Here is a 27994-nt window from a genome sequence, read left to right as displayed (position 1 = left end):
GCATGGATCAAGTTCTACCCTGAATTGTGTTGAACTTCTTGAGTGTTATTGTGACCATATCCTTACAGGTTATTTTTAGTATCCCATCATGCAGCTGACTTGGACCATGACAGATAGCTTTAGGAAAGACAGGAGCTTAGCCATTTATTGCAAATTACCCAGCCTCTGGCTGCCCTTATAACAATGATATGGTGGAAGGCCATCATATAGTGGAAATGAGAAATAAAACCTGATTAATAATATTTGAATAAAAGATGCTGGCATGGATAAAGAAACAAGCACAACAAAATCAGAAACTAGGTCTCAGGAATTCTAAACTTTCAGCCATAAAAGTCAAGATGAGCCAAACATCATAAGAAATTGGGAAGATGTGTTCGTATAGAAGTTGCAAATCAACGAAAACTGAATAATTTTAAGGATCTGTCTCAGTCGGTCTGAGTTGAGGGTACATAAAATTCAAGACTAAAATTATGTTTCAATGTCAGTTGTTCACAGTGTTGTAGTTTCAAGTTTCACATTAGGATTGAGCACAAAGAATCTAGGCAGACATATACAGACATAATGTTGCACCTCCTGGTCTATATTTTGGATAAGATGCTAAACAAGGGCCCCTGTCTTCTCTGGTAGATATGAAAGATCCCATCCTTGTAAAGTACACTGAGGTAGCTGGTGTTTGTGAACCAGATAGATGCAAATATCAGAATGAAAAAGCTAAGACAGATATCTGGCATCTGGATTTGTTCATGAATAGGAAGGGTTAGAGGTCTATAAGCCAAATGCTGGCAAATGGGACTAATTTAATTTATATGTCTGGTTGGCATGGATGAGTTGGACCAAAGGGTCTGTTTCCGTGCTATATAGCTCTATGAGACTTTTTTTGAATGTACATTTATTACAGGCAAAGCACTAAATAGAAATGGATCTCATAAATGATTGGAGACAAGATAGCAGATGTGATGTTTGTAAAATAATTAAAGTTTGGTACTTGGTGACTTAGAAATCAACCTTTAGTTATTGGAAGATTGGTAGTGATGATGTCACTTCAATTCACAGTGCATGAAAATTATTAAGGTGAAAGGATCAAGAATGTCAAAGCATGGGAGGATGGAACAGATGGGACTTAGGTTGAATTTTTCATATGTCAAATGCTAGATTAACATCAAATGACTATAAAAGAGTTAATGGCTTCTGGTTATCAGAAATATGATCCTGGGAATTAAAAGGCTGTTAACTAGACATTTATGATACACAAAGCATTGAAATTCATAATGAAAGAAGCAATTTGTGAACATTTAACAAGATTAAAGACAATAATTCAACCCAGTATTAGTTTATGAAATACTAGATCACAACAGCAGATTTATTAAACTCCTTTGAAGATGTAATGGAACAGGTAGCTAAATGCAACATTATGTATCTCCACTATTGGATGCCAGTTGACTTGATGTTTCACGTAACATTTGTGGTTAACCATTGCTATTGAGATAAAGGAGGATGCTATAAGTTTACAAATAAATTAAATCCACAATGTGAAACAAAGGGTAGTAGTGATCAATATTGATTGTTTTAGTTAACCAATTGTAACCAGCGGTATCCTTCATTTTAGCCTACGAAATAATGATAGATACATAAGTTAGTGTTTCTGATGAGTATCTACAATATAAAATGCTTCACCTTAAATATTACCACATTGTATGGGGAAACAAATTGTTCAGAGAAAAATGATACTGTTCAATAAACTCTTAAGAGACAATTTGTAATAGAACATAGAACAATACAGTGCAGAACAGGCCCTTCGGCCCTCGATGTTGCGCTGACCTGCGAACTATTCTCAGCTCGTCCCCCTACACTATCCCAAAATCATGCATGTACTTATCTAAGGATTGTTTAAATCTCCCTAATGTGGCTGAGTTGACTACACTAGCAGGTAGGGCATTCCACGCCCTTACCACTCTCTGTTTAAAGATGCAACTGAATTAGGAAACTGAAGTTGGAGAAATTAAACCAATTACTAAAATATCAAATATCATTATAAAATAAAAGTATAACATTAAATAAAGCTAGCTAAGAAAAAAATCAACCTGCAAAAAGATTCACATTTTGGGGCGTTCACAGAATATGACTGAAGGCGCACCGTATCTGAATTTGTAAGTTGTTGCTGGCATAGTGCATAGATGTGGTCATACCTGCCTGTTAACAGCCAAGCGCAGGCATTATGTTTAAGAAAAGATATTGTAGAAATCACAAAATATTGCTGATGCAATCTTCTGCATTGAAATCAATCTTAAACATCACTCCATACACTATTGGTCTATCACTGGTACACTCTGGTTGTAGTGGGTACCATCTGTGAGATGCCCTTCAGCAACTCACCCCAGCTCCTTTGACAGCATTGTCTAAGTCCATAACTTCTCCCACTTAGAAGAACGAGGGCTGCCGGCGAATGGACGACCTTCACTTTCAAAATCCCCTCCAAGTCATACATTATCCTGACTTTGAACTATATCACAGTTCCTTCACTGTCATTGAGTTAAAATCATGGAACCCAGTAACTACCAGCACTGTGGAAGTACATCACATGGACAACCAGTGTTCCAGAAAATGGCTCATCTTCTCAAAGACAATTAGGAATTGCTTGTCACATTCCACAAATGAATAAAAAAACTCTGCAGACAAAACTGTAGCTGCCTCTGCCTGGCATTTATTGAATAAAGAGACTACTTATGAGAATATAAATTATGCTTTTGTATGGATCCAGTGAGAGCTGCACTGCATTCAATTTCTCCCAGGAGCGTTGATCTGCAATTACAATCTTTGCTCGGCTATCTAATGCTTCCAAAATTCTGCCTCAATTGCTTGAACTACATTACATTGCTCTTAGCTTATCTTAAATCAGCATATCATCAAGAGAGTTCGATGTAACAGGGCACATAGCAGCCTGCAATATTCTGAGTTCAACAGGAAACCAGAAAGAAATGAAACTGCAAAACTGGCTCTTCACAGAGCCACAGAAAGGTTACAACAAAGAAGAAGCCTAGTCAGTCAATCAGATGTGTGCCGACTGAATAAACTAGTTATCCGTTCTAATCCCACTTTCCAGCCCTTGGCCCATCGTCCTGGAAGTTACAGTTCTTCAGTGTTTTCACCGCAACTACTGAACTGAGCAGTGAATTCCAGGTACCCACCACCCTCTGGGTGAAAAGATTTGGCCTCATTTCCCTTCTAAACTAACTACTTTAAATCTGCACCCCTTAAAACTGACTTCATCTCTAGGGAAACAAGTGTTCCCTGTCCTTTCCATTCAAGCAGCTCATTATTTTGTGGGCCTCAATTAAGTCAGCCCTCAGCCTCCTCTGTTCTGCAGAAAACAACTCTAGCCTGTGCAATCTCTCCACAGTGCTACAATTTTCAAGCTGTCACAATGTCCTTGGACATCTCCTCTGCACTCTCTCAAGTGCAATTATGGTCTTCTTCTCATCTGGTGATCAGAACTGAATGCAAGTCTCGAGTTATAGTTTAACTTATATAGTTCCAGCATTGCATCCCTACTTTTGTATTCAATGTCTTACCCGATGAAATAAAGTATCTCATATGCATGGTCTATCACCTACATAACTGTCTTATCATCTTCAGGATCCTATGGACGTGATATCCATCAATGCATCTCAGTAGCCCCCCATTTTTGTGTATTCCCTAGTTTGATTAGTCCTTCCCAAATGGATAATTTCAGAATTTTCTGCATTGAATTCCATTTGCCATTTTTCTGCCTGCTCCAGTAATTATTTAAAAAATTGCAGTCAGGAGTTGGGATATGTGTGGGCTTTAACTATTATTTTTAACTTCTGAAAGCTTGACTATGATGAGATGAAGCTCTTTTCTTGCAATAAAAGAACCTTGAATGAGTTGATACAGCACCTTTAACAATGCTGAGAAGTCGTTTCTTTGCAGTAGTTCAAATTGCAGTAGAATTCCATTATTTGATCCTGACCTGACTATAGAGATCACAAATATCAATGCTAAGGAGGAGGCAGCCTGACATTCACTGGGTTTTTACATTGCATCATTCTAGTGTGGTGGCAATTTCTTTTGTTCATCCTTGGGATGTGTGTGTTGTGGACAAGGCCAGTGTTTATTGTCCAGATTTAGCAAACCTTGAGAAATTGGCAGAGAGCCATCTTCTTGATTGTTTGCAGTCCACGTGGTATTGGTACTTCCATTTTAATTCCATGAAGCTGTTCTTAAACAGACATTCGCCATTTGAACCTATCTAGAATTAATAGTTTTTTTTTGATTGCAGTTGTTTCAGCCACACGTCAAAGCTTTAAATGCCTCTTGGAGAGAGTGACAGATCCTTGTAAACATTCACAGACAAAAAGTTCAGAAAGTAAACTTTGAATATAAGCATTGACATAGACAAGGTCCTGTCTAACTTTTACTAATAATCGCAGTATAAATGTATTCACTTCCAGCAGGGTGTGTCTTCAGAAAATAATTGATGCTAACTTTGCTCCAGTTGGACTTAATCAAAAAGCCACAGGCCACCTAATGTGGGAAATAGAAAAATTGCATTGCTAAAACAGTATAGGTAAAAACAGATTTAGTGGCAGTTTTTGGGGATCTTTAACAGGCTTTTAACTTTTACTGTAATTTTTCTGACACTGAGGGCTTTTCCTTTACTTTTACAGGATAGATATTCATCACAGAAGGAAAACCTGATGGATACTGAAAATGCGAAATGAAAACAGAAAATGCTGAAAAAGAACTGACAGGGTCGGGTCGCATTTGTGAAGAGAAAGGTTCTGGACTTGCTCTGAGATCCCGCATCTCATGACCTCACCTTCTGGAAAGCTGGCACACAAAATGCCCTTTCCTCTGGCCTGGCAGGAACTCACTCATGCCTGCTGACAGACTACGTGGATATCCCATTTCCATACTGCCTTCCAAAGTACCCGCAGCATTTGTGATTATCAGATTAAGTCATGATGCTTCCTACTTGGATGTCTTTAGCAGCTCTCCTTCTTCTCCATTATGGTTGTTCTTAGGTATCAGAAGACAGGAGTGCAGAAAAGGTGTGCTGGGCAAGGAAAAAGTGGTAGGCGTAAAATATGAAGTCTACAGTAACACCATATGCAGCTTGTTCTTCATGCAATTAGCAGGATAAGAGGAAGATAGGAGTTAATAATGGTCATGCGGCAGGAATATGACATCCACCAATATTGCCAGATGTTCTCGGTGTCACAAGATGCAATATTCTCAGTTACAGCCTGCTTCAAGATGCAGAGCAACATGTCCTACATTGGGCTCAGAAGGTGATGCATGACTGTTCCTGCTGTTCTGATATTATGAGGTATCCTGTTCAGCACAAGGGAGGGAAGAATGCCGGTGAGTGTTTTGCAATGTATTTTGATGATGTGCTATCCAAAGCTGAATCACCGAATATATGTGGAAACAATAAGAGCTGGGTGTAAGGTTGGCAGTAGTGGCAGATGTGTGAGCATGAGGCAAATGCATTTAAGTGACTAGGCATGAGTTCTGAATGGGTGGGTGAGTGATGGGGCTATGGTGCATTGAGCAGCTTGAAAGGTGTGATGGCTATGAGGTGCCCTGTGGAGATGAATTCATTGACATTTACACAAATGAGCCATCATTTTACTTTTGTATCAGGAGTGACACTCCTGTCATTGTTCTCCTTCTCCAATTCTTTCTATTCTCAGGGTTTGTCTTACACCTCTATCAAAACATCATCTCTTCTGTTTTGTACCTGACATGTTAGTGTCCCCAGCACTGCATCAGCAAACCTAGGACCTTTTCACTGATGATATATTTGATGTACTGACCTATGAGTTCATCACAGTCTGTTGCAGCTTCTGTTTAATGAGTACAGTTTCCATTTAAAATTTACAGGTTCATTCAAATATGTGCTGACTACTTATGGTCAGGAGCAGGGACAAGAATCATGAGCCCCCATGCTTTTGTTGGCCTGGGACTTCGGTCCCAGACCCTGGACTCTAATTTGATTGCAGCAGGCATGCTAAAGTACTAGGTCCTATCTGATAGCAAAGTCGCACAATGTAGAACAGACCGTGAACATGAGCATCTACTTCAGTGAGCTCTGGAGGCCACTTCCCAAGTGCTTCAGTATGGTCTGCTCAACAGTATTACTAGTGGTTAAATGGCTCTTCTGATAGGTTCAGCATCTTCCTATGTATAGAGGGCACCCCTTATTTCCAAGATCCAATCCTCTGGTTCATCATAGTGGCCCAAAAGTGATGGGAACGGCAGACAGCCTCAGGATGATGGTATGTGATGTTTTGTGTATAGTTGTACATAAAATGTGCATTGAGGGAATGGTGAGCCAATCCTCTGTCCATACTGATATACTCCCCTCACATCATAGGCTCATATTGCCTTAAGTGCAACTTTTGGAAATCCAAATATATTACGGCACAGTGGCTCAGTGGTTAGCACTGCTGCCTCACAGAGTCAAGGACTTGAGTTTGGTTCCACCCTTGGGTAACTGTATGGAGTTTGCACATTCTCCCTGTGTCTGCATGGGTTTCCTCCCACACTCCAAAAATGTGCAGGTTAGGTGTATTGGCCAAGCTTAATTGCCCATAGTGTCCAGGGATGTGTAGGCTATGTGGATTAGCCGTGGGAAGTGCAGTGTTATGGGGTGGGTCAAGGTGGGAGGCTCTTGAGGGCAGGGATTGTGCAGATTTCATTTCTCAAATGGCCTGTTTCCACACTGTGGAGATTCTATGATCACATCTCCTGGCTCCCTTTAATCTATCCTGCTTGTTACCTCCTCAAAGAATTCCAAGAAATTTGTCAACATGTTTTGCACTTCATGAAGCTATGCTGACTCTGCTTGATTAAATCCTAAAATTTCTAAATATTCTGCTACACTCTTTATACATTTTCTCAATAAGAGATGTTGAGCTAACTGATCTATCATCACCTATATTTGTGTCTCTTCCTTTTGGTACAAAAATATCACATTGACGGTTTTCCAGAATCAAAGGATTCCAGGAAGATACTGATCAGTGCATCCATTACTTCTGTCGTTTCTTTAATTTGCGCCTCAGGATGCAACCCATAAGGCTCAGGGGTCAATCAGTCTTTAGCCGCATTAGTTTCCCTGGCACTTTTCCCTCTAGCGGCAGTAATTATTCTTTCTACATTTTGCTCTTGATTTAACATGTTATAAGTGCCATTTTTGTAATTCTTACTTTGTTTTCCTCCTCAAGAGATCATTGCATATGCATTCATTCTGCTTAATACTGTTGACATATCATTTTTCATAATTTATATTTTCAGAAGCGTATCTTCAGCCTTGACAATTGTTGCCCTTGACAGGAGTATTCACAGTAGCTATTTTCAAATGTACATTGCTTAAGTTAGTGTTTTCTGTTCAACTGCAGCATGTGGTTAGCCAATGCCATTCTTGCTCCAAGACATGTAACACAGACATAAAACAAAATTACACTGACATACTGAAAAAGAAATGAAAGAGTCAAAATAATTTAAATAAACATCATTTAATTTGCTACTAATATTTAAGAATAATAGGTACGAATCAAGATATAAGTAGAATAAAAGGATGCAAAAAACACTCCATATCTAACAATTTTGGATGATTTCCAAAGTACATTTTGTCATTTGTGTGTCATGTGCCATCTTCAATAGTAAAGTGAGTGTTACATGACATAGACATCCAGGATTTTCACTCTGCTCCGTAAATCATACCTCCACCTTTGCTATTCTGCAAACTCTAAGCAATGTATATGCAGTAGTGACATCTAATCATTAAAATTTCAATGGCAAAATCTGAAATTCATACTTTGAATCACATTTTAGAATCTTTGCATTTCTCGTTAATATGAATCAATTGCGAGTTGAAAGATGACCAATGAGGCATTATGTGAAGGTTCATGAAAACCAGCAATAAGAAAGATTGCAAATATTGAGTTAATATGTTGCCTCTGGAATGTTAAATGTTGCATAGATATAACATCATTTCACTGATTTATACCATGGAATTAAACACTGGCCAAATGTTTATTGATGAAATGCGTTGAAACTTGATTCCACAATTTTTAAGAAGTAAAATGATTGTTGTGGAACACTGAATGCAGTCTCTTCAGAATCAATATTATAATGTATGGATGGGAGTTAGACATTTTCTTTTGACTTTTTTGATGTTTACTTACCAAGAACACTCCTACAGCTGTTCCTATGATGAATCCTGCTACAACATCTGACCAGTGGTTTCGATATTCTGCCACCCTGTTTATTCCAGTCAGAAATGCCAAACACATGAGGCCCAAACAGAGGAGAGGTTTTGCAAGCCTTGTCCCATTGGCCTTCACAGTACATGTGATATACATCTACAAAGAGAATTAAATCACAATCTTAAACTTTTTTTAATGTCACAATGATTACACATTCTGTTTAAAATTCTTTAATGAAAGGCTAAATCCACCTAAATACTGAAGGATATGGACATGTCAGAAGAACAGGCTGCTTGGGACAGATAGTTCTGTTATTTGATGCATTAGCACAATGGAGAGGGATGATTGAAGTTGAGGAAATTATGGTACGAAATGGTTTGGGTGAAGGTGAGAAATTGTAAAGGTAAATTACAAGAGGTGGCATGGTGCTCAGTGGTCAGCATTGCTGCTTCACAATGCTGGGAACCCAGGTTCGATTCCATTCCTGGGGATTATCTGTGTGGAATTTGCAAATTCACGCCATCTCAGTGTGGGTTTCCTCCCACAGTGCAACGATGTGCAAATTAAGTGGCTTAGCCATCCAAAAAATTGCCCTGTGATGTCCACAGATGTGCAGGTTATGTTGGTTAGCCATAGTAAAACATCCATTCTGGGGATGCCATGGATATGGGTGAGGAGCTCTTCAAAGGGTTGCTGTAGACTTGATGGGCTGAATTGCCTCCATCTGCATCACAAGTATTCTGTGGTTCAAAAAGATTCTTTTGGGACTGGTATACATGCCCCATAATAGTAGCTACATGATAGGGTGGAACATAAAGGAAGAAATACTGAGAGCTTGTTAGAAAGGGACAATGATAATCATGGAACAATTGAATATACACATAGACTGGATGTGTCAGATTGGCAAAAGTAGCCTAAAAGATTAAAATGTTTTCAGGATAACGTCTTAGACTACCATGTTCTGGAGCCAACCAGAGAGCAGGCTATACTGGACCTGGAGTTGTGCAATGAAGTATGATTAATCAATAACCCCATATTGAAGATGCCCTCAGAGAGCTATAATCATAGTGTGAATGAATTGTACATTCAGATTGGAAGAGAGTGTATTGGGTCCAACACATTTTCCTTTAAAATAAGTAAGGGCAGTCATAAGGATTTGGAAGCACTATTGGCTAAAATGAATTAGCAAATTAAGTTGAAGGATAAGTCAACAGAGATACAATGGCAGATATTTCAGAATACACAGAATAAATACATTCCAATGAGTAAAAGTAAAGTCACCAGAGTCCCTGAGGATCGTAGGGCTACCTGGTAGTGAGTTTTATCTGAAGGTCAACATGTCTCAGGCAAGGGAACAAGTTGAGATAACAAGACCTTCATGGTAACCTCAGCTGGTACAGGTATTGAACTCATGCTACTGGCATCATTCAATTCAAGACCAACCATCCAGCCAATTGACTCCTTCTTTGAGTAAGGGCAATATCAAAAGATGGACTCACCACCCATGATAATTAGAAAGGCCTACATGTGACTCCAAATCCACAACAACATGGTTGATTCTTAACTGCTCTCTAGACAATGAGAAATGGGCGATAACAAATGCTGGTCTTAAAAACTCATTGATGCATCCTATGACTAATGCAAAATTGCCAGGTTACAGGTCATAATACAAAAAAAGGACGACGAATGACAAAATAATTATTAAGGAGAGAAAAATTAACACAAGAGAAAGCTGGCCATGTGACCTATTGTGCCTGCATTAGCTGTATTATCTAGTGTGAATCTCCTGCCTTTCCCCATATCCCTGCAGACCACTACCATCCAAATAACCATTCAATAATCTCTTGAAGGTTTTACTTGAACCTGCCTCTACCACATTTCCAAGCACTGCATTACCCCAACAACTTGTGTTTCAAAAACCTTTTCTCATATCACCCTTGCTTCGTTTGCAAATCCCTTTAAATCTATGACCTTTTGTTCTTGGTTCTTTTAAAAGCAGAAACAGCTTCAACCTACCAACTCTGTCCAGCTTATCCAGATATTAAAAATCGTTATCAGATCTCGTCACAGCCTTTTTCACTTTTGTTGGAACAGCCCCAACTTCTTCAATCTATTGTCATAGCTGACGTTTCTCATACCATTCTAGTAAATTGCTTGCGTACTTTTTCCAATGCATTTGCATCTTTCCTATAATATCGCATCCACACCTGCACAGAATACTCCAGGTGAGGTCTTGTAAATGTTCAACATTACCTCCTTGCTCTCGTACTCTTTGTTCCTATTAATGCAGGCAAGAACACTGTATACTTTTTTTTAACTGCTCTCACCAAATTTTCTGCCACTTTCAAAGATCTGTGCACATATACACTCTGGTCTGCCTACCCCTGCATCACATTTACAATTGTACCCCTTATTTAGGATTGCCGTTCAATGTTCTTTCAACCAAATTGTATCACCTCAATCTTCTCTGCAGTAAACCTCATTCACCCATTCCACCACCTTGTCAATATCCTTCTCATCCTTGTCATCCTCACAGTTTACAATTCTTCCAAGTTTTGTGTCATCTGCAAACTTGGAAATAGTCCCCTGACATCAAGATCCACATTACAGAAAAAACACAAGGGTTTCAAACCAACTCTTGGGGATCTCCCCAAGGAGCCTTCTCCATCCCAAAAGACAGATATTGATCATCACTCTGCTTTCTATCACTCAGCCAATTTTATATCCATTTTATTACTGTCTGCTTTACACCATGATATACGCATATCCTCACAAGTCTGCTGTGAGGCACTGTTTCAAATATCTTCAGGAAATCCATGCATATGGCATGTGGAAAATAAAGAGATGGAAGATAAATTGAACAATTCTAGCCCCCAATATAGAGAATAAAAATAACATTCCAGAAGAAGCTACACATCAGAAAATAGAAAGGAAGAAGGACCTGAGAAAAATCACGTTACCAGAAAAGCAGTATTGAGTGAATAGTTGGAGTGACAGGCTAAGATAGAATCCCTATAGGTGATTCAGGCCATTCAGCCCATACCAACTCTCTAACGAGACCAGCCCTATCCCTGTAAACCTATATTTCTCATGGCTAATCCACATAGACTGCACATCCCTGAACACGATGGGCAATTTTACATTGCCAATCCACCTAACCTGCACATCTTTGGACTGTGGAAGGAAACCCATACAGGTGCAGGGAGAGCATGCAAACTCCACACAGACAGTTGCCTGAGGGTGGAATCAAACCTGGGCTCCTGATGCTATGGGGTAGCAGTGCTGGAGTCCTGATGAATTTCATCCTAAAGTCGGAAAAGAAGTCATAATGATGGTTGATGCATTTAATTTTCTGAGGCTCGCTTTTTCGGGATACTCCCTTTAGATTGGATGATAGAAACTCCTTTATCAAAAAAAAAGGAGACAGAAAGTAGGAAACTACAGGCCAGTAAACATTTTCATAGACTATTATTAAAGATATTACAGCTGGGCACTTGAATAAGTTTAAGATAATCAGGCACAGTCAGCCTGTGAAAACTAAACATTATTTCACCAATGTACTGGAGTTGTTTGAAGAAATAGCATGTCCCGTGGATGAAGGGAAATTAGTGGATGTATTGTACATGGACTTGAAGAGGTGCCACATTAAAGGTAATTGCATTAAATAAAAGCTCACAGAATATCGTGTAGCAAATTGGTATTAAGACATACAACTTATTACTTGGCTTTTGTCATCATTGGATTATCAGTGAATACAGTAGCTATTCAGCATATTGCAAAGCTCCAGGAAGGAGGAAGAAAATGAACTCTCGCTTATTTGCAGCAGATGTAGTGAACTGTGAGGGAGACAGATTTTACAGAGATGCAGCAAGCACATCAAATCAACTGTTGTGGACAGCTATTGTAATGCTGATTTTAATTTACCAAATCTTTCATTGTATCTCTGGCTGGAGTACGGGCAATCTTAATGGAAAAATTCAGAAACATTGGTATTGTAGATGCTCCATCATCTCTTGGAGAACTTAGTTGGTCTTGTTCCACTCCCTTGGCTCAAAAGATATATAGCTTAATACCTAACCAATGACATACCAGAGAGATGCACAGCCTCCAAAAATACTCAATTGGTCAGGGCTTGTTTGTGAACAGATTAAGGTTAGGATTCATGTGGTGTTTCTACATGTAAATTGGTCGGTGGATCAATAACAAAAGGGCACAGATTCAACATAAGTGCTATGGTAAGAAGAAATGTCTTTACCAATAATAACTTAGTACAATCTGGTGTGCTCCAAATGAAAGGTAAGAAATACATTTATTGACCTGTGAAACTTAGCATGATTATTTAACTGAATAAGTGCCACTTCTTTGCCCTTCTTTCATTCTGTTTCACTACTTTTAATATAGATATTGTGTAATATTCTTGCTATAGCTCTACATCAGTGCTTCCTAAGCCTTTTTCTACAGTGACCCCATTTTGAGATGTGAAAATAATCACAATCTGAAGGTGAGAATAGGTTGTGAGCATAAGTGAGACGAGTAGGTAAAAATTACTCAGTCTGAACTCCATTTGAGGCGATTGCTGACGTGGAGCTTAGAAATCCAAAGTATCAGCTCCTGACCCCACTTGGCATCTCAATGTCCACTTTTTTGGAACTCCTGCTTTAAAGGTATCTGGAATTTTCTTTTGTGTACAGTGTGGTTCTATTCCCACGTTTGTTTATGCTAACTGTAATAAACATAAGTGGCAATGCTGCTGCAAATGCTTCCTATGTTTCCATTCAAATTAACGCTTGTGTAAGACAAGCCAATATAGCATATTGAACTAAACATCAATAAAAATAAAATCATTTCAATTGTCTCAGTTGTCATAAAATATCAGTATGTTTTAAACAAACGTCAGATGCCTAGAGAGATTTGCACTGGGGCAAAAACTATCATTCAAGGTGTAACTCTACAAGTAATTGATCCATTTTTGAGTCAACAATTTGCTGTATGTTTGGACGAATTTGTAGCCATCTTTAAGCAATTTTGTATGACTGTTTGAGTAGATGAATTTTTGTTAAAGTCACTGTAGAAAGCATAATAATATGCAACAAATTTACTTACTGCCAGATAGACGGCTGCATACACACTTAATGCTGCCTCTTTGGATGGAAAGCTTTTTCTGGCTTTTGTAACGGCATCTATGTTGCCAGTGCAGGCTTCTTCACTGTTGATGAATTGCACAGATTCATGCTGACAGCCCAGTGCTGTATAATTAGGTTTACAGACTGTGAGAAAATGGGGGGCTAGATTTCCTGTCACCACTTGTCCAGCATTTACAAATATATCAGTGGCAAAAAGTCCAAATGCATAAACTCCTGGGAAAGAAAAGATGCCAAAATGTAATTAGAAAAGATAATGCTTTTGATCTGAAATCTAAAACAACATGGTAAAACAGCATTTGTTTTTGAAAAGTGTACAACTCTCATGTAAAGGTGAACTGAGCGAAACAAGTTTACTAATTAAATATTATTCTGAACCTGGAGTTGCTCTTTATTACTTGATTGCTGTGCATTCACACCTATCTCTATTAGGGAGTCTTTGAGTGCAAGGTATCTTGTCATATTATAACTGGAGTAAACCAACTGTATTATGAGCTTTGAAACTGCTCAAAGGAATTCTATTTGAGTAATTCTAGGCTGTAGTGAAAAAAATAATGGTTACATTGGCAGAATTAAACTTGAGGTGAAGGAAAACTGTAGGGCAAGAAACATCTAATTGAAAACATACTCAAATTCATCCATTCAGTAGTTTAAAGGGATTAGGTGTTTTTCATTGGTTGAATGGATGTTGCCAGGGGAATACGTTTGTGCTTATTAAAATACAGAATTATTAGATTAGGAGCAAAGGAAAACTTTTCCTATATTCCCTCAAGAATGTGTCCAATCTCAATTACAGAATAGCATTCTTTAAGGAAATATCACCTTCAGAAAATGTAGATAACATAACTTTAGGTAGGAAACGATCCTGAAGCAAATCTACCAACAAGTAATGAGGTAAAAACAATGACTGCAGATGCTGGAAACCAGATTCTGGATTAGTGGTGCTGGAAGAGCACAGCAGTTCAGGTAGCATCCAAGTAGCTTCGAAATCGATGTTTCGGGCAAAAGCCCTTCATCAGGAATAAAGGCAGCAAGCCTGAAGCGTGGAGAGATAAGCTAGGGTAGGGATGGGGAGAAAGTAGCATAGAGTACAATGGGTGAGTGGGTGAGGGGATGAAGGTGATAGGTCAGGGAGGAGAGGGTGGAGTGGATAGGTGGAAAAGGAGATAGGCAGGTAGGACAAGTCCCGAGAAGTCATGGGGACAGTTACTGAGAGGGAAGTTTAGAACTAGGGTGAGGTGGGGGAAGGGGAAATGAGGAAACTGTTGAAGTCCACATTGATGCCCTGGGGTTGAAGTGTTCCGAGGCGGAAGATGAGGCATTCTTCCTCCAGGCGTCTGGTGGTGAGGGAGCGGTGGTGAAGGAGGCTCAGGACCTCCATGTCCTCGGCAGAGTGGGAGGGGGAGTTGAAATGTTGGGCCACGGAGCGGTGTGTTTGATTGGTGCGGGTGTCCCGGAGATGTTCCCTAAAGCGCTCCAGCTCACTTTAGTTCTCTCACTACCCACAACTCTGTGCTTAGTATGGCAGGGAAGTAGAGAGCCATTGAAAACATGCAAACCATTGAGAGAACATACAGATATTAGAAAGAAGGTTTATTAGCAGAATAATTGTTGCCAAGTGACAGTTTTGTGTTCGATGATTTTGCATTGATTTCTTACCAGTTGTGAAATAACAGCATTCACATGGATGTAAATGTAACAGCATAGACAATGCAACAAATATTTGCCTTGATGCTTGCTTGTTGATCAGAAATTTCAAAGATTTATCTAATGATAGCTAAGTCTGCACTTTGAATATCTACACAGTTTCAAGTGGGAACACGTACATGTCTTAATCATTCACGATACTATTTACTGCTTTCATCCTGATGTGATGACGTGTATGGTGATGTTTATGATCTGTGGTCAGGAGATAACCCAGGAGTCGAAAGTTGTAGCGTGTGTGCCAGTAGACGGGATTAATTTGAATGGTATCATGGTCGATGTAGACATGGTGTGCTGAAGGGCCTGTTTCTATGCTGTACAATTCTATATGCACCATTCTAAGATTTTACAGTGTTGCAAAACAGCAATATTATACTTCAGTTAAAGGAATTATTAAATTGACTTGGGCACTCTTGATCTTCAGATCTACGCAGCTGACCATATATAGGAAATGCAATTTAAAATATGTTTATTTGAAAGATTGTTGAGTTCATCTTCTGAATGAAAAGCACCTGACAAAAGCCCAATGTGTAAGAAAAGGAAAATATAAACATTCTTTCCAAGTTCAGTTTCACGTGCTGTCACAAAGTGAAAAGGTTCACCGCTAAAAATAAACTCCTTAGATTTTTTTCAATTAAGGTAAAAATATAAATTATTAAAATAAATATGATATTTCACAGTTAATAGATTTAATTTTGTGGCCTAAAACGGTAATGGCCAGTACCTATCACACTGAAAAATCACTTAGTTGTCAAGAACTTTATCTGGTGGGTTAAATGGAAATTTCAGAAGCACTCAGTGTTCTAAGTAGAGAAGCACCATAATTAAGTCTTAACCTGATCCATAAAATTCATAGGGAAGAAGAAGAAAGATCTGCCATTGTATAACAGCTTTTACAATCGCTGACTGGCCTAAAGTGCTAGGTAGCCAATGAAGTACAATATTTACTGAGGTGTAAAAGCTATTGTATTGTCACCTCCAAGCTGCACACTATCTAGCCTTCAAACTTCATCGCCATTCCTACATCTTGTTTGATCAAAATCCTAACACACACTCCTAAACAGCAAGATGGCAGTTCACCACCACCATTTTCCAGGGAAACAGGAATATGCAATAATTACTGGCCCAAACAGCGAAATACATTTTTTTACCTGAATAACTATGAAATCAGCGCTCAGTTGTGTTTCCTCAGTTGTCATAAGGCTTCTGACCTCATTACAGTCTCGGTCCAAAATAGCTGAACTCCAGAGATGAAATGAGAGTGTCTGTCCTTTGTATCAACGAAATTTGACAAAATGTGACTTCAAAGCATCCTAGTAAAGCTGAGTCAATATGAATCAGAAAGGAAACTCTGCCCTGTTTGGAGTCAGATCCAACACAAATGAAACTGGATTGTGGTTGTTGCAGGCCAATCATCTCAGTCCTAGGACATTATTTCAGGAGCTCCTCAGCATAATGTCCTACACTTAAACATCTTGAGCTGTTTCATCAATGGCTTTCCTTCCATCATGAGGTCTGAAGTTGGGGTGTTCACTGATAATGTATAAGGTCCTGTACCAATCAACATTGCTTCGCTATTAAAGCAGCCCATGTCTCTATGCAGCACAATCTGGCCAACATTCAGGCTAGGAATCATAAGTGAAAAGTAACATTCATGTCACACAATGTCAGGCAATAACCATCTCCAACAAATGACCATCTAACCATGATCTCTTGACATTCAATGGTATGATAATAATTGAGTTCCACAGTGTCAACATGCTGGGGATTACCATTGAACAGAAACTGATCTGGACCATCTATATAAATAGCATGGCTACAAGATCAAGTCAGAGGCTTGAAATACTACACCACCTTAGTCACCTCCTGACTCCCAAAGCCACCTCCCTGCCTGTCCGCCATCTACAAGGCATAAGTCAGGATTCTGATGTCTGAATGAGTATTGTGACAACAGCCCTCGGGTAGTTCAATATTTTCCTATCTGGCTGACCATCTATCAAATGGAACATTCCACCATTAGAAGCAGCAATACAAGATGCCCTACAGCAACTTAGCAAGCCTCATTCAACTGCAGCTTCTAAACCTGTAAACTATGCCCTCGAGAAGGACAGGGACATGGAAACACTGCAACCAGCAAGTTTCCTTCCAAGTCACACACCATTTTGGCTTGGAACATATTTCCATTCTTTCATCATCACTGGATCAATATCCTGGTACTCCGCCCTGAGTGGCATCTTACCACAGCAGATGAACTACAGCAGTTCAAAAAGTCAACTCACCACCACATCAGCAAGGACAACTAGGCACAGGCAACACATTCAGGCTTTGTCTGTGATGCTCACATGCTGTGAAAAAGTAAAAGGAATGTTCTTTTTTGATATTGGTAAAGGGATAAATATTGGCCAGGATAGGAGGTAGGATTCCTCTGTTCTTATTCAAAAGGTATTATGGGATCTTTCATGAACTCCCAAGACTCTTTCCCATCTCATTCAAAAACAGCACCTATGCAATAGAATTTGGGAATTAATGCCATTGTCTGGGTCACATTTAGTAATGGTTACAGAGAGTTCCATTCAAGAAGAAAGTGATAAATTAGGATCCATTCTTTGATAATTATATCAAAGCGAGTATATGGGATTTATTTCTGAAAACATCAGAGTTAAAATTGATCTTGAAATATGACAAAAAAGTGGCTTATTACTCAATAGATAGTGTATTTAAACTGCTGATGTTCTTTCCCCCCAGATGTGGAAATAAACTGTTCCAATGATTCCTTCCAGTCTAAAATATATCCAGCCTTCCATTACACATCTCTGGAGTAGGTAGGATTTGAACAATTGATTTTCTGACACAAAGTTATGGATACTACCTCAAGAGACCCTAGCTATTTTGTGGGGGGGCAAGGTGGCTCAGTGGTCAGCACTGCTGCTTCACAGTGCCAGGGACGCGGGTTTGATTCCTGCCTTGGGTGATTGTGCAAACTCCACCCAGACATTCTCCCTTGTCCGCGTTGGTTTCCTCTGGGTGCTCTGGTTTCCTCCCACAATCCAAAGATGTACAGATCAGGTGAATTGGCCATGAGAAATTTCCCATAGTGATAGGAATAGGTGCATTAGTCAGAGGGAATGGGTCTGGGTGGGTTACTCTTCAGCGGGTCATTGTAGACTTGTTGGGCTGAAGGGCCTGTTTCCATTCTGTAAGGAATTTTTTTTTAAAAAGTCATTTGTTTCACCAACAAATTGGGGTGAGTACAATGGATACTCTGCCCAATCTGTATTGTACATGTCATCAATGGCTAACATTATTGACTATCTTTGTTCAAACCAATCAAAGTAATGGTCTACTAGAATTACAGTTATTTATTAAATCAGAAATATGGATTTCCCACTGGCTTTTCATCTGAGAGCCAAGCAGATGCTTTGTATTTACATTTGTAGATTCTAGTGTGAGTGGAAGCCTGCAGCTACCAGTGAACAGACTTAATTCATTCTGAGCTTGTGCATGTGGGAGGATGGCGAGGTTGGAAGGAAAGAAATGCTGGGGGAGAAAATATCTCAAAACAATCTCAACACCTAATACAGCTTAATTCTTCTGACTAACAGAAGACCAATGTAATTTACAGCATGTGTATTATTCGAAGTCTACTCGGCTGAGTGCTTGCATTATTGTTGTTGAGACCACAAAATCATGGTTTACGCCCCACTCCAGTGTTACTTTTGTGAAAATTAGGGTGTCATTGCTTTCCTGACACAAGCCCTAAAGTCAGAGGAGGTGTTTCACCAAGTTTCTGTGGACATAAGCAATTCTATGATGATTCCATTTCTGAGGTAAGGCAGGGTAATTGTCCCAGCTGGCATGTCTCCAAAGGCAACAGCACCAAAAGCAGATGATCTGGTTATTATCGCATTGCAGTTTTGGGGATTTTGCTGTGCTTCGACTGATTGCAGAATTTGCAATACTGAGAAATCTTGAAAAGCACCTCATTGGCTGTGAAACACTTTATGACATCATGAAGTTGAAAGTGCCATGTAAATGCAATGTCTTTTGTAACTCAGGAGAAAGCCATCACCACTTCTTGCTTTTCGATATAGGACTGTGTATGGGCTGGGGCATAAAACAAATGATGAACAAAACTAACTGTGGATGACCTGAATAAAATATTGGAGACGTTGTAAGCATTTTTGCATTTCATTTTTTAATTTACAACTTAATATGCAGTTCATTGACTTCATCCACAACTTCAACCCCACCCTCAAATTCACTTGGTCCATCTCAGACACCTCCCTTCCCTTTCTTGACCTCACCATTTTCATCTCCAACAACAGTCTCCAGATGGGCATTTACTATAAACCCACAGACTCTCACAGCTACCTGGACTACACCTCTTCCCACCCAATATCCTTCAAGAACTCCATCCCATTCTCCCAATTTCTCTGCTTCTGCCTCACCTGCTCAGATGAGGAGACATTCCACTCCCAAGCATCCCAGATGTCCACCTATCTTGAACAACATGCTTTCCCTCATCTGTCATCTAGACAGCCCTGCACTGCACATCCTCCATTCCCTTCTCCACTGCTTTAAATCCATCCCCCCAATACAATAAAGACAGAGTCCCCCTTGTCCTCACCTACCACCCCACATCTAACGCATCACTCTTAAACACTTTTGCCAATTCCAACTAGACCCCACCACCAAGAACATCTCCCCCTCCCCATCCCTCTCTGTCTTCCGCAAGGACCATTCCCTTTGCCACTTCTGGGTTTGTGCCAATCTCCCCCCCAACACCGCCCCCGAATCACCAGCTTCCTTCCCTGCAACAAGAAAAGATGCAAAGCCTGCCAGCTCACCTCTATCCAGGGCCCCAAACAGTCCTTCCAAGTGAGACAGAGGTTCACCTGCCTCTCCTCCAACCTAGTTTATTGCATCAGCTGCTCCCGATGTGGTCTTCTCTACATCAGGGAGACCAAATGTAAACTTAGGGAACAGTTCACCTAGCATCACAGCCGGGCCCACAGGGGCTGACTGGATCTCCCAGTCACCACCCATTTCAATTCCCCTTCCCACTTCCTTTCTGACATGACTATCCTTGGCCACAACAAATCAAACCACAAATTGGAGGAACAACACCTCATCTTCCACTTGGGCAGCTACAGCCCAGAGGACTCAACATTGAGTTCTCCTATTTCAAATAACCTCCCTTCCCATCCACCAATGACCTTCCCAGCCCCTCCCCCTCCCTTCCACTCCCCCCTGCCAATGAACCAGATTAATTCCTCCCATTGACCAACTAGGGTCGTACCCACTACCTGTCTTCACTTACACGCAGTTCACCACCTTGCCCCACCACCCCCTTTATCTGCAACTCCCTTTACACCCACCTCCAATCCTGAAGAAAGGTTGCACCTAAAATGTGGGCTTCTCCACCTCCTGATGGTGCCTAGCTTGCTGTGTTCTTCTAGCCTCCTACTTGCCTACCATATTACGTTTGATAGCAGAGTATGCCACTTCCTTACACAGATTTAACAAATAATAGCCAGCTATTTATACAGCTAAAAAAATCTTCCATTTAATTAAAACTTGAATCCTAATCATTAACATATACATTTATTGTTTCATGGGAAATAGTTCCTTTGTACAGATACCTTCAAAGGATATACTATGTGAGGTATCTATATGCATAAAACAGTTGGGAGCTCTAAGCATGTGATACAGAGGGGAGAAAGAGATAGATTAACTTGACCTCTGCTGAAATTGCCAATTAGAGTGTTAGCTTGGTTGGTAATACTCTTGCCTCTGACTTAAAGATGAATCCAAAATCTGATGAAGGGTCACTGGACTTGAAGTTAACACTGCTTTGTCTCTCCACAGATTCTGCCAGACCTGCTGTATTTCTCCAGCACGTTCTGTTTTTGTTCCAACATAAATGCAGCCAATTCCATGTAATAGTGAGAACTGCACGTTTACAGGTGTCTAGGTTTGGATGAGACATTAAAAATCTCAGTTGGATATTAAAGTCCTCATAGCACTCTGTGAAGAAGGGCAGTAGAGTTCTCCCAATATCCGAACCAAAACTAAACTAACCCCTAAACTGCCTGAAACTAACACATAAAACAGATGAGCTAGTTACTCATTACTTCTGTTGTGGTAACTTACTGTGTGAAAATTAATAGCTTTGTCTGTTACATTAAACAATGACTACACTTTTAAAAAGTAAGCATTTTGGGATGTTCAGAGAAGGTCTACTGGATTAATACCTGGAATAAATGGATTGCTTTATGAGGAAAGGCTAGACAGGTTGGCTTGTATCCACTGGAGTTTAGAAGAGTCTGAGGTGACTTGATTGAAACGTATAAGATCCTCTGGGGACTTGACTGGGTGGAAATGCAAAGAATGTTTCCACTTATGGAAGAATTTAAAACTAGAGGTCATTGTTGAAAAATAAGGGACACCCATTTAAAATAGAGATGAAGGAACATTTTCTTTGGTCTGAGGTTTGTGAGTCTTTTGAATTCCCTTCCTCAAAAAGCAGCGAATGCAAGATCTTTAAATATTTTTAGGGAAGGGGTAGTTGGATTCTTGATTACCAAGGGGAGGAAAGATAATCAGGGATATGCAGGAATATAGAGCTGCAGTGAAAATTAGGTGAGCCATAATCTTATAAAATGGCAGAGCAGGCTCTGAGGATTGAGTGGCATACTCTTGTTCCTAATTCTACGAGTCGTGGTATAAGATAACAACACGTTTGTTGCTCCAGAATAAGACCTGGAATATTGTAGTTCCTGCATTTCATTTAGATCTCACCAGTCAGCCAAAGCGTAGTGAGTAAGTTTGAATCTTCAGTAGGGAAGAGTTCATTTTGCAGTCTGGTGGAGCTTCAACAGGGCAGGTAAATAACTGAGCTTCCACCCACCTTGTTTCCACTGCGTGGGTTTGGTTAAAAGTGACATGAGGGAAAAAATCCTCAAAATTATTTTTAAGGTTTAGTGATGTGGCTTTGCTTATGACCATAAAACAATATAAGAGTTTAAATTATGGAATAACAAATAGGTTTTGCTGTATATTTCTCCCCAATTTGTCAAAAATTCACTTTTGCTGTAAATTACAAGCTCATTGACCAAAGAAAACTTGACTTTTCCAAATCTTGTTTGGAGCACTGTGTTATCTAACAGCAGCTGACGGCACAGCAGCAGGTATAAGAAATTGGTTGATTTAAAATCTCCATGGAAACATGTTAACCATTCCCAACTGATGCAAATGCTTGAAGAACATAATATTACATTATTCTATTCATTTATGGTCAACAATGAATCCAGCATAAAATATTACTCAGCAAGCATATTTTGAAATTCTTGCAAGTAAATACAAGTAGATCTTTAACCTATGTTTCGCTTGACTGTGAGTCATTTTGGAATGAGAGTAACAGTGAATAGCACTGTTCAAATCTGTTTTTTCTATTAAATGTGCTTTTTGTTCACGTGTGGGACATGGATGTCACTGGCTAGCATTTATTGCCTGCCCCTTGTTGTCTTTGAGAAGGTGGTGGCGGTGAGCTACGGCCAGGCAGTAAGTTCTAATAAAATGATTAAATTTAAATCATTTTTATTTATCTGACATTAAAATTTCTCACATTTTTGACTTCAAACCCTAATGATGAGATTTTGAATTATCTTCTTCCATATTTGTAAATTAAGTTACAATAGTGGGTGGCATGGTGGCACAGTGGTTAGCACTGCTGCCTCACAGCGCCAGAGACCTGGATTCAATTCCCGCCTCAGGCGACTCTCTGTGTGGAGTTTGCACATTCTCCCCATGTCTGTGTGGGTTTCCTCCGGTTGCTCCGGATTCCTCCCACAATCCAAAAATGTGCAGGTTAAGTGAATTGGCCATGCTAAATTGCCTGTAGTGTTAGGTGAAGGTGTTAAATGTAGGAGAATGGGTCTGGGTGGGTTACGCTTTGGCGGTCGGTGTGGACTTGTTGGGCCAAAGGGCCTGTTTCCACACTTTAAGTAATCTAATCTAAATATATTAGCATAGGAGTCAGAGGATAGCCTTTTACAAAATCTATGAGAAGGTTGGACAAATAAAAGGACACTGCATAAACCATTATTATATTCTAATACTGCACTTTTCTGAAGGGAAGATCCATTCATTTATTTATTAAACTGGTCATACATCATCTGGTTTGTCATAGAGCTGCATTACAAAGGAAGTTGCTGGTTTGCTAATCATGGTTGGGCTGCCTGGGGAATTACTCTATTGCTTGTAATGTTTGAGTTGGTTAGCTCAATTGGCTGGACAGCTGGTTTGTAATGCCAACAGCAGAGGTTCAATTTCTGCACTGGGTGCAATTACTATGAAGGTTCCCTCCTCCTCAACTTCTCCCCTCGCTGAGGTGTGGCTACCATTTGGCTAAACCACAACCAGTCATGTCTCTCTAACAAGAGCGCAGGCCAGTTGGTCTACAGTGGATTTGCTTTATCTGGAGAAAGGAGATGGAAAATCTGCTTTTGATGACTATTTCATCACAGCAATTCAGAAAAGTTTGTACTGTGGGTAGCAGACAGGGATAATATCAATCATGACTGTGATGATCCTTTGATCAAATGATGTACTAACATTAGTTGTCCAGGGTTAAAGATCACACAACACCAGGTTATAGTCTAATAGGTTTATTTGGAGCGCTGCTCCTTCATCAGGTGATTGATGAAGGAACAGTGCTCCAAAAGCTAGTGCTTCCAAATAAACCTGTTGGACTATAACCTGGTGTTGTATGATTTCTAACTTTGTACACCCCTGTCCAACATCGGCATCTCCAAATCATAGTTGTCCAGGTTAATACTTGAATTATTGACATTGCCAAAGTAGTGAAGGATTGCCCATGAGAATGAGAAATTGGTGTTGGGGACTCTATGTTACAAGTGCAGTTATAAATTGCATAGTGGGTTGAATCAACAACAGAAGTTATCCCTGTAAGAGTCCTTTGAAAGCAGAGCAATCCATGAGCAAATTTGTCCCTTTTCTATGAAATTGCTGATAATGTCAGACTTGCAACAGCCTCTAGCTTCTCTCAATTAAATGACAGAGCATTGCCAAGAAAAGGATGGCTATGGGGATAATGATGAGTGTGGAGTGAAAGGAAGTGAGTGGGCCTCAAATATTGTCAACTAAATTTCACTTCTTTTTCACTGTGGTTATGTCCACTGAAAGTGAATTCTTTGAAGACACATATGCATTTTCAGAGCTGTAAAGGACATTCTGCACTCAAAAAGGCTGATGGCATCAGAACAAGCCCATTATTACAGCTGTCGCACCATTGAGCATGAAATGTTTAGGCATAATTTTTCCATGTAGCTTCCAAGAGTCTTCTGGATTAATGATCCACAAAATAAAAAACAACTTCCAATGCTTAAGCTTTTATTCAGGATGGAAAAAATTATTGAACACACCTCCAAGTGTTGTTTCATCTACAAAAGAGATAAATGCAAGCAGAGATATGTGTCTCACCCATGTAGAGTCAGATAATGGATAATATGTTTTTTTAAAAAAAGAGTCAATTTTTCTACATTTGTCAGAAGTCACAGCATTTTTAGTGGATTGGAACGTCAATCTGAACAAATTCGATCAGGAAGAAAGCAGGACTGCAGGGTTTCAGAATCAATTTGAAAATTTAGGAGCAGAGTGAACATTGTCAGAATAGATTAGTCATCTGTGCGTGAACATGTACAAAAAAAAATCAACAGTATATGAGAGTTGTGCTTACTATATCTTTTAAATATGCTTTTCCAAAATAATGAATATGTTTCAAAAATGATGCTTTTCAAAAGCTTTTTAGTTCCTAAAATAATGGACTTAATTTCAACTCTGAGGTGGGAGCTCAACACAGTAAATTTCTTGCCTGTTTGGGAGGTGCAGGACAGAGGCTAATAATTTAACTTTGTTAGAATGCACTTGCCAACTTCCTGATCAAAATGCATGACCAGTCAATACATTTGAATGCCTGGGATCCACCAAAGGGATTCCAGCAGAAGGCAAATGTTTGTGAATTCAGATCGAGGAAAGAAGTTTAAAATCCGGGTGGGGGGGAGGTTCAGGATTTCTTTGTGGAGATCTCCTTCATCTCAAACAGCTTTTCCTAGCAGGTTTTGACCTCTTGAGAAGCTATCAGAAGCTATGAGGTCTTGAAATTTAAAATGGAGTACACCAGCTTCGACTGCAATTTTAAATGCAGTCAGTCACATCAGGGTGGGTAATAAGTAGATAAAAGCATCAATTCACCTCTAGATCCCCGTCGTTCCAACCACCAGTACCTGTTTGTGTTGTACTAATATCAGCCCCCATCTAATAAGCCATTAGATGAAAGCCTATTTTCTTCAAGACTGGTCACAAATACTTTATGGAGATCTGGAGATGCTTTCTGCATGAATGCATTCACCAGCTATTTTTTGTGTCCTAGTTTAAAAAAAGGAGATTTGCTGGGTTTAAAAAGTTACAATAAATTTCTCATTATCTGTAATTAAGTACAGCACATCACTGTAATCTGTACAGTAGATCAAACTGAGTTGGATATTTCCACTAGTTTGTATAACACCAGAAGACTGTTCTAACTTTATCTAGCTGCCTATGGTAAAGGAGGACATTTGCAGTTACGACACTGTAACAAGGGGGACAGCCTGCAAAATTCAATAGCATATGTGAAGAGTAAAGTCTACTTCTCCCCTCTTCTCAAATCACCCAGCTCTTGACCTCTCTGAGTTTACAAGTGCAACCCCATCTCCAATATCCTTTTCCTCTCCCAAGTGCTTGAACATGTAGGGACTTCCCAGATCAATATCCATCTTTCCCAAGGTTGCAAATCCCTTCAAGCAGTTTTCCATTCCAGCCACTGTAATAAATTGACACCTATCCAAGTTACCAATGGCACCCTACATCACGATGATGCTGATAAACAATTCCATCTCAACTTGTCCGCATATTGGGGCAAAGTTGGCTACATAATTTTCAACAACTCTTTGAGTATGGTCTTCTGGTCAGAGAATTTCAGTCCAGATCTCAATATGCCTTTGCAAGATGTACTTACTTACATTATAGGCACAAGGATCTTTCAGCATGGACCTTTGCTGTAGGCTGCTTTATTTCCAACCTTCTAACAGAGTTTCTCTCATATGTACATAAAATCATACTGATTATGATTTTACAAGGCAAATAAGCTTGTAGTGCAGGTTGAAATTGGCAGGTGTGATATTGTGAATATCACAAATATATGGTTGCAAAGGGAACAAGGCTGGAACCTAAATATGCTGAAAATGTGTTGCTGGAAAAGCGCAGCAGGTCAGGCAGCATCCAAGGAGCAGGAGAATCGACGTTTCAGGCATGAGCCCTTCTTCAGGAATGAGGAAAGTGTGTCCAGCAGGCTAAGATAAAAGGTAGGGAGGAGGGACTTGGGGGAGGGGTGTTGGAAATGCGATCGGTGGAAGGAGGTCAAGGTGAGGGTGATAGGCCGGAGTGGGGATGGGGGCGGAGAGGTCAGGAAGAAGATTGCAGGTTAGGAAGGCGGTGCTGAGTTCGAGGGTTGGGACTGAGACAAGGTGGGGGAGGGGAAATGAGGAAACTGGAGAAATCTGAGTTCATCCCTTGTGGTTGGAGGGTTCCTAGACGGAAGATGAGGCGCTCTTCCTCCAGCCGTCGTGTTGCTATAGTCTGGTGATGGAAGAGTTCAAGGACCTGCATGTCCTTGGTGGAGTGGGAGGGGGAGTTGAAGTGTTGAGCCATGGGGTGGTTGGAACCTAAATATCCAAGGATATGCATCTGGTTAAAAGGACAGCAGATGGGTCGAGGGGCAGTGTTGTCCTGTTAGCAAGAAATGAAATTAAATTGATAGAGAGAAGTAACATTGAGTCGGAAGACGTCGAATCTCTATGGGTAAGGTTGAGGAACCATGAAGGAAAAAAGGTGATAGGAGTTGTGCACAGCTTTCTCAGCAGTAGTCAGGATGTGAGGAAGGAAATAAATCAAGAGATAGACAAGGCATGTAAGAAAAGAAATATTACAATAATCATGGGGGACTTTAGCATGCAAATAGTTTGGGATTGGAAAGGGAGCCTAGACAATGAAGCTATAGAGGTGAGAGTTTCAGGTTTAATTCAGGAGGCACAACAGAAAAGGGTCCCAAGGAAGAATAAATATACTAAAGGAGAAGATGGGGCAATCATTGCTGATAAGGAGAGTCAGGGACTGCATAAAAGTAAAAGTAAAAGCATACAATTTGGTGAAGATTAGTGGGAAGCCAAAGGATTGGGAAGCCTTTCAAAACCTGCAGATAACTCAAAAAGCAATAAGGAGTAAAAGAGGAAATATTAGAGTAAGATAGCTTAATGTGAGAGGAGAAAGATTCCAAAAAAAAACCTATTACAGCATCTCTTCTGTTTACTCAGAGGTTCACAAGAATGATCCCAGTGCTCATCATATGAGGAGTGGTTAAGGACCCTGGGTCAGAAGGATGAGGGGCGATATGATTGAAACTTACAGAATACAGAGAGGCCTGCGTCGAGTGGACACACAGAAGATGTTTCCATTAGAAGGAGAGGTTGGGACTCAAAAGCACAACTTCAGAGTGATGGGATGAGCCTTTGTAACTGAGATGAGCAGGAATTTCTTCTTCCAAAGGGTGGTGAATTTGTAGAACTGATTGCCACAGAGGACTGTGGAGGCCAGGTGATTAAGTGTATTTAAGGCAGAGATAGATAGGTTCTTGATTGGTAAGGGGTTCAAGAGTTGCAGAAAGAATGCAGGAGAATGGGGTTGAGAAACATAACTATTCCTGATGAAGGGCTTTTGCCCAAAACATCGATTGTCCTGCTCCTCGGATGCTGCCTGACCTGATGTGCTTTTCCAGCACCACTCTAATCTAGACTCTGGTTT

At 40.0% G+C, this 27994-nt stretch overlaps 1 protein-coding gene across 3 annotated transcripts in view; it reads right to left on the bottom strand.

The window, feature by feature from the left end:
* Positions 1–27994, bottom strand: part of LOC140480041 (phospholipid phosphatase-related protein type 5-like) — a 134889-nt gene that overhangs the window by 40677 nt on the left and 66218 nt on the right. For all 3 annotated transcript variants that reach the window (XM_072574594.1, XM_072574596.1, XM_072574593.1), the window contains exons 3-4: positions 13335–13588; positions 8211–8387 (exon numbers count right to left, since the gene is read on the bottom strand). In XM_072574594.1, coding sequence (XP_072430695.1) covers positions 8211–8387; positions 13335–13588 — 431 coding nt within the window. The remainder of the gene's footprint in view (positions 1–8210; positions 8388–13334; positions 13589–27994) is intronic.

The sequence above is a fragment of the Chiloscyllium punctatum genome, chromosome 7 (assembly GCF_047496795.1).
Source record: "Chiloscyllium punctatum isolate Juve2018m chromosome 7, sChiPun1.3, whole genome shotgun sequence".
NCBI classification, from domain to species: domain Eukaryota; kingdom Metazoa; phylum Chordata; class Chondrichthyes; order Orectolobiformes; family Hemiscylliidae; genus Chiloscyllium; species Chiloscyllium punctatum.
Note: the sequence above shows the minus strand (reverse complement) of the source record. Positions and strands in the feature narration are given on the sequence as shown.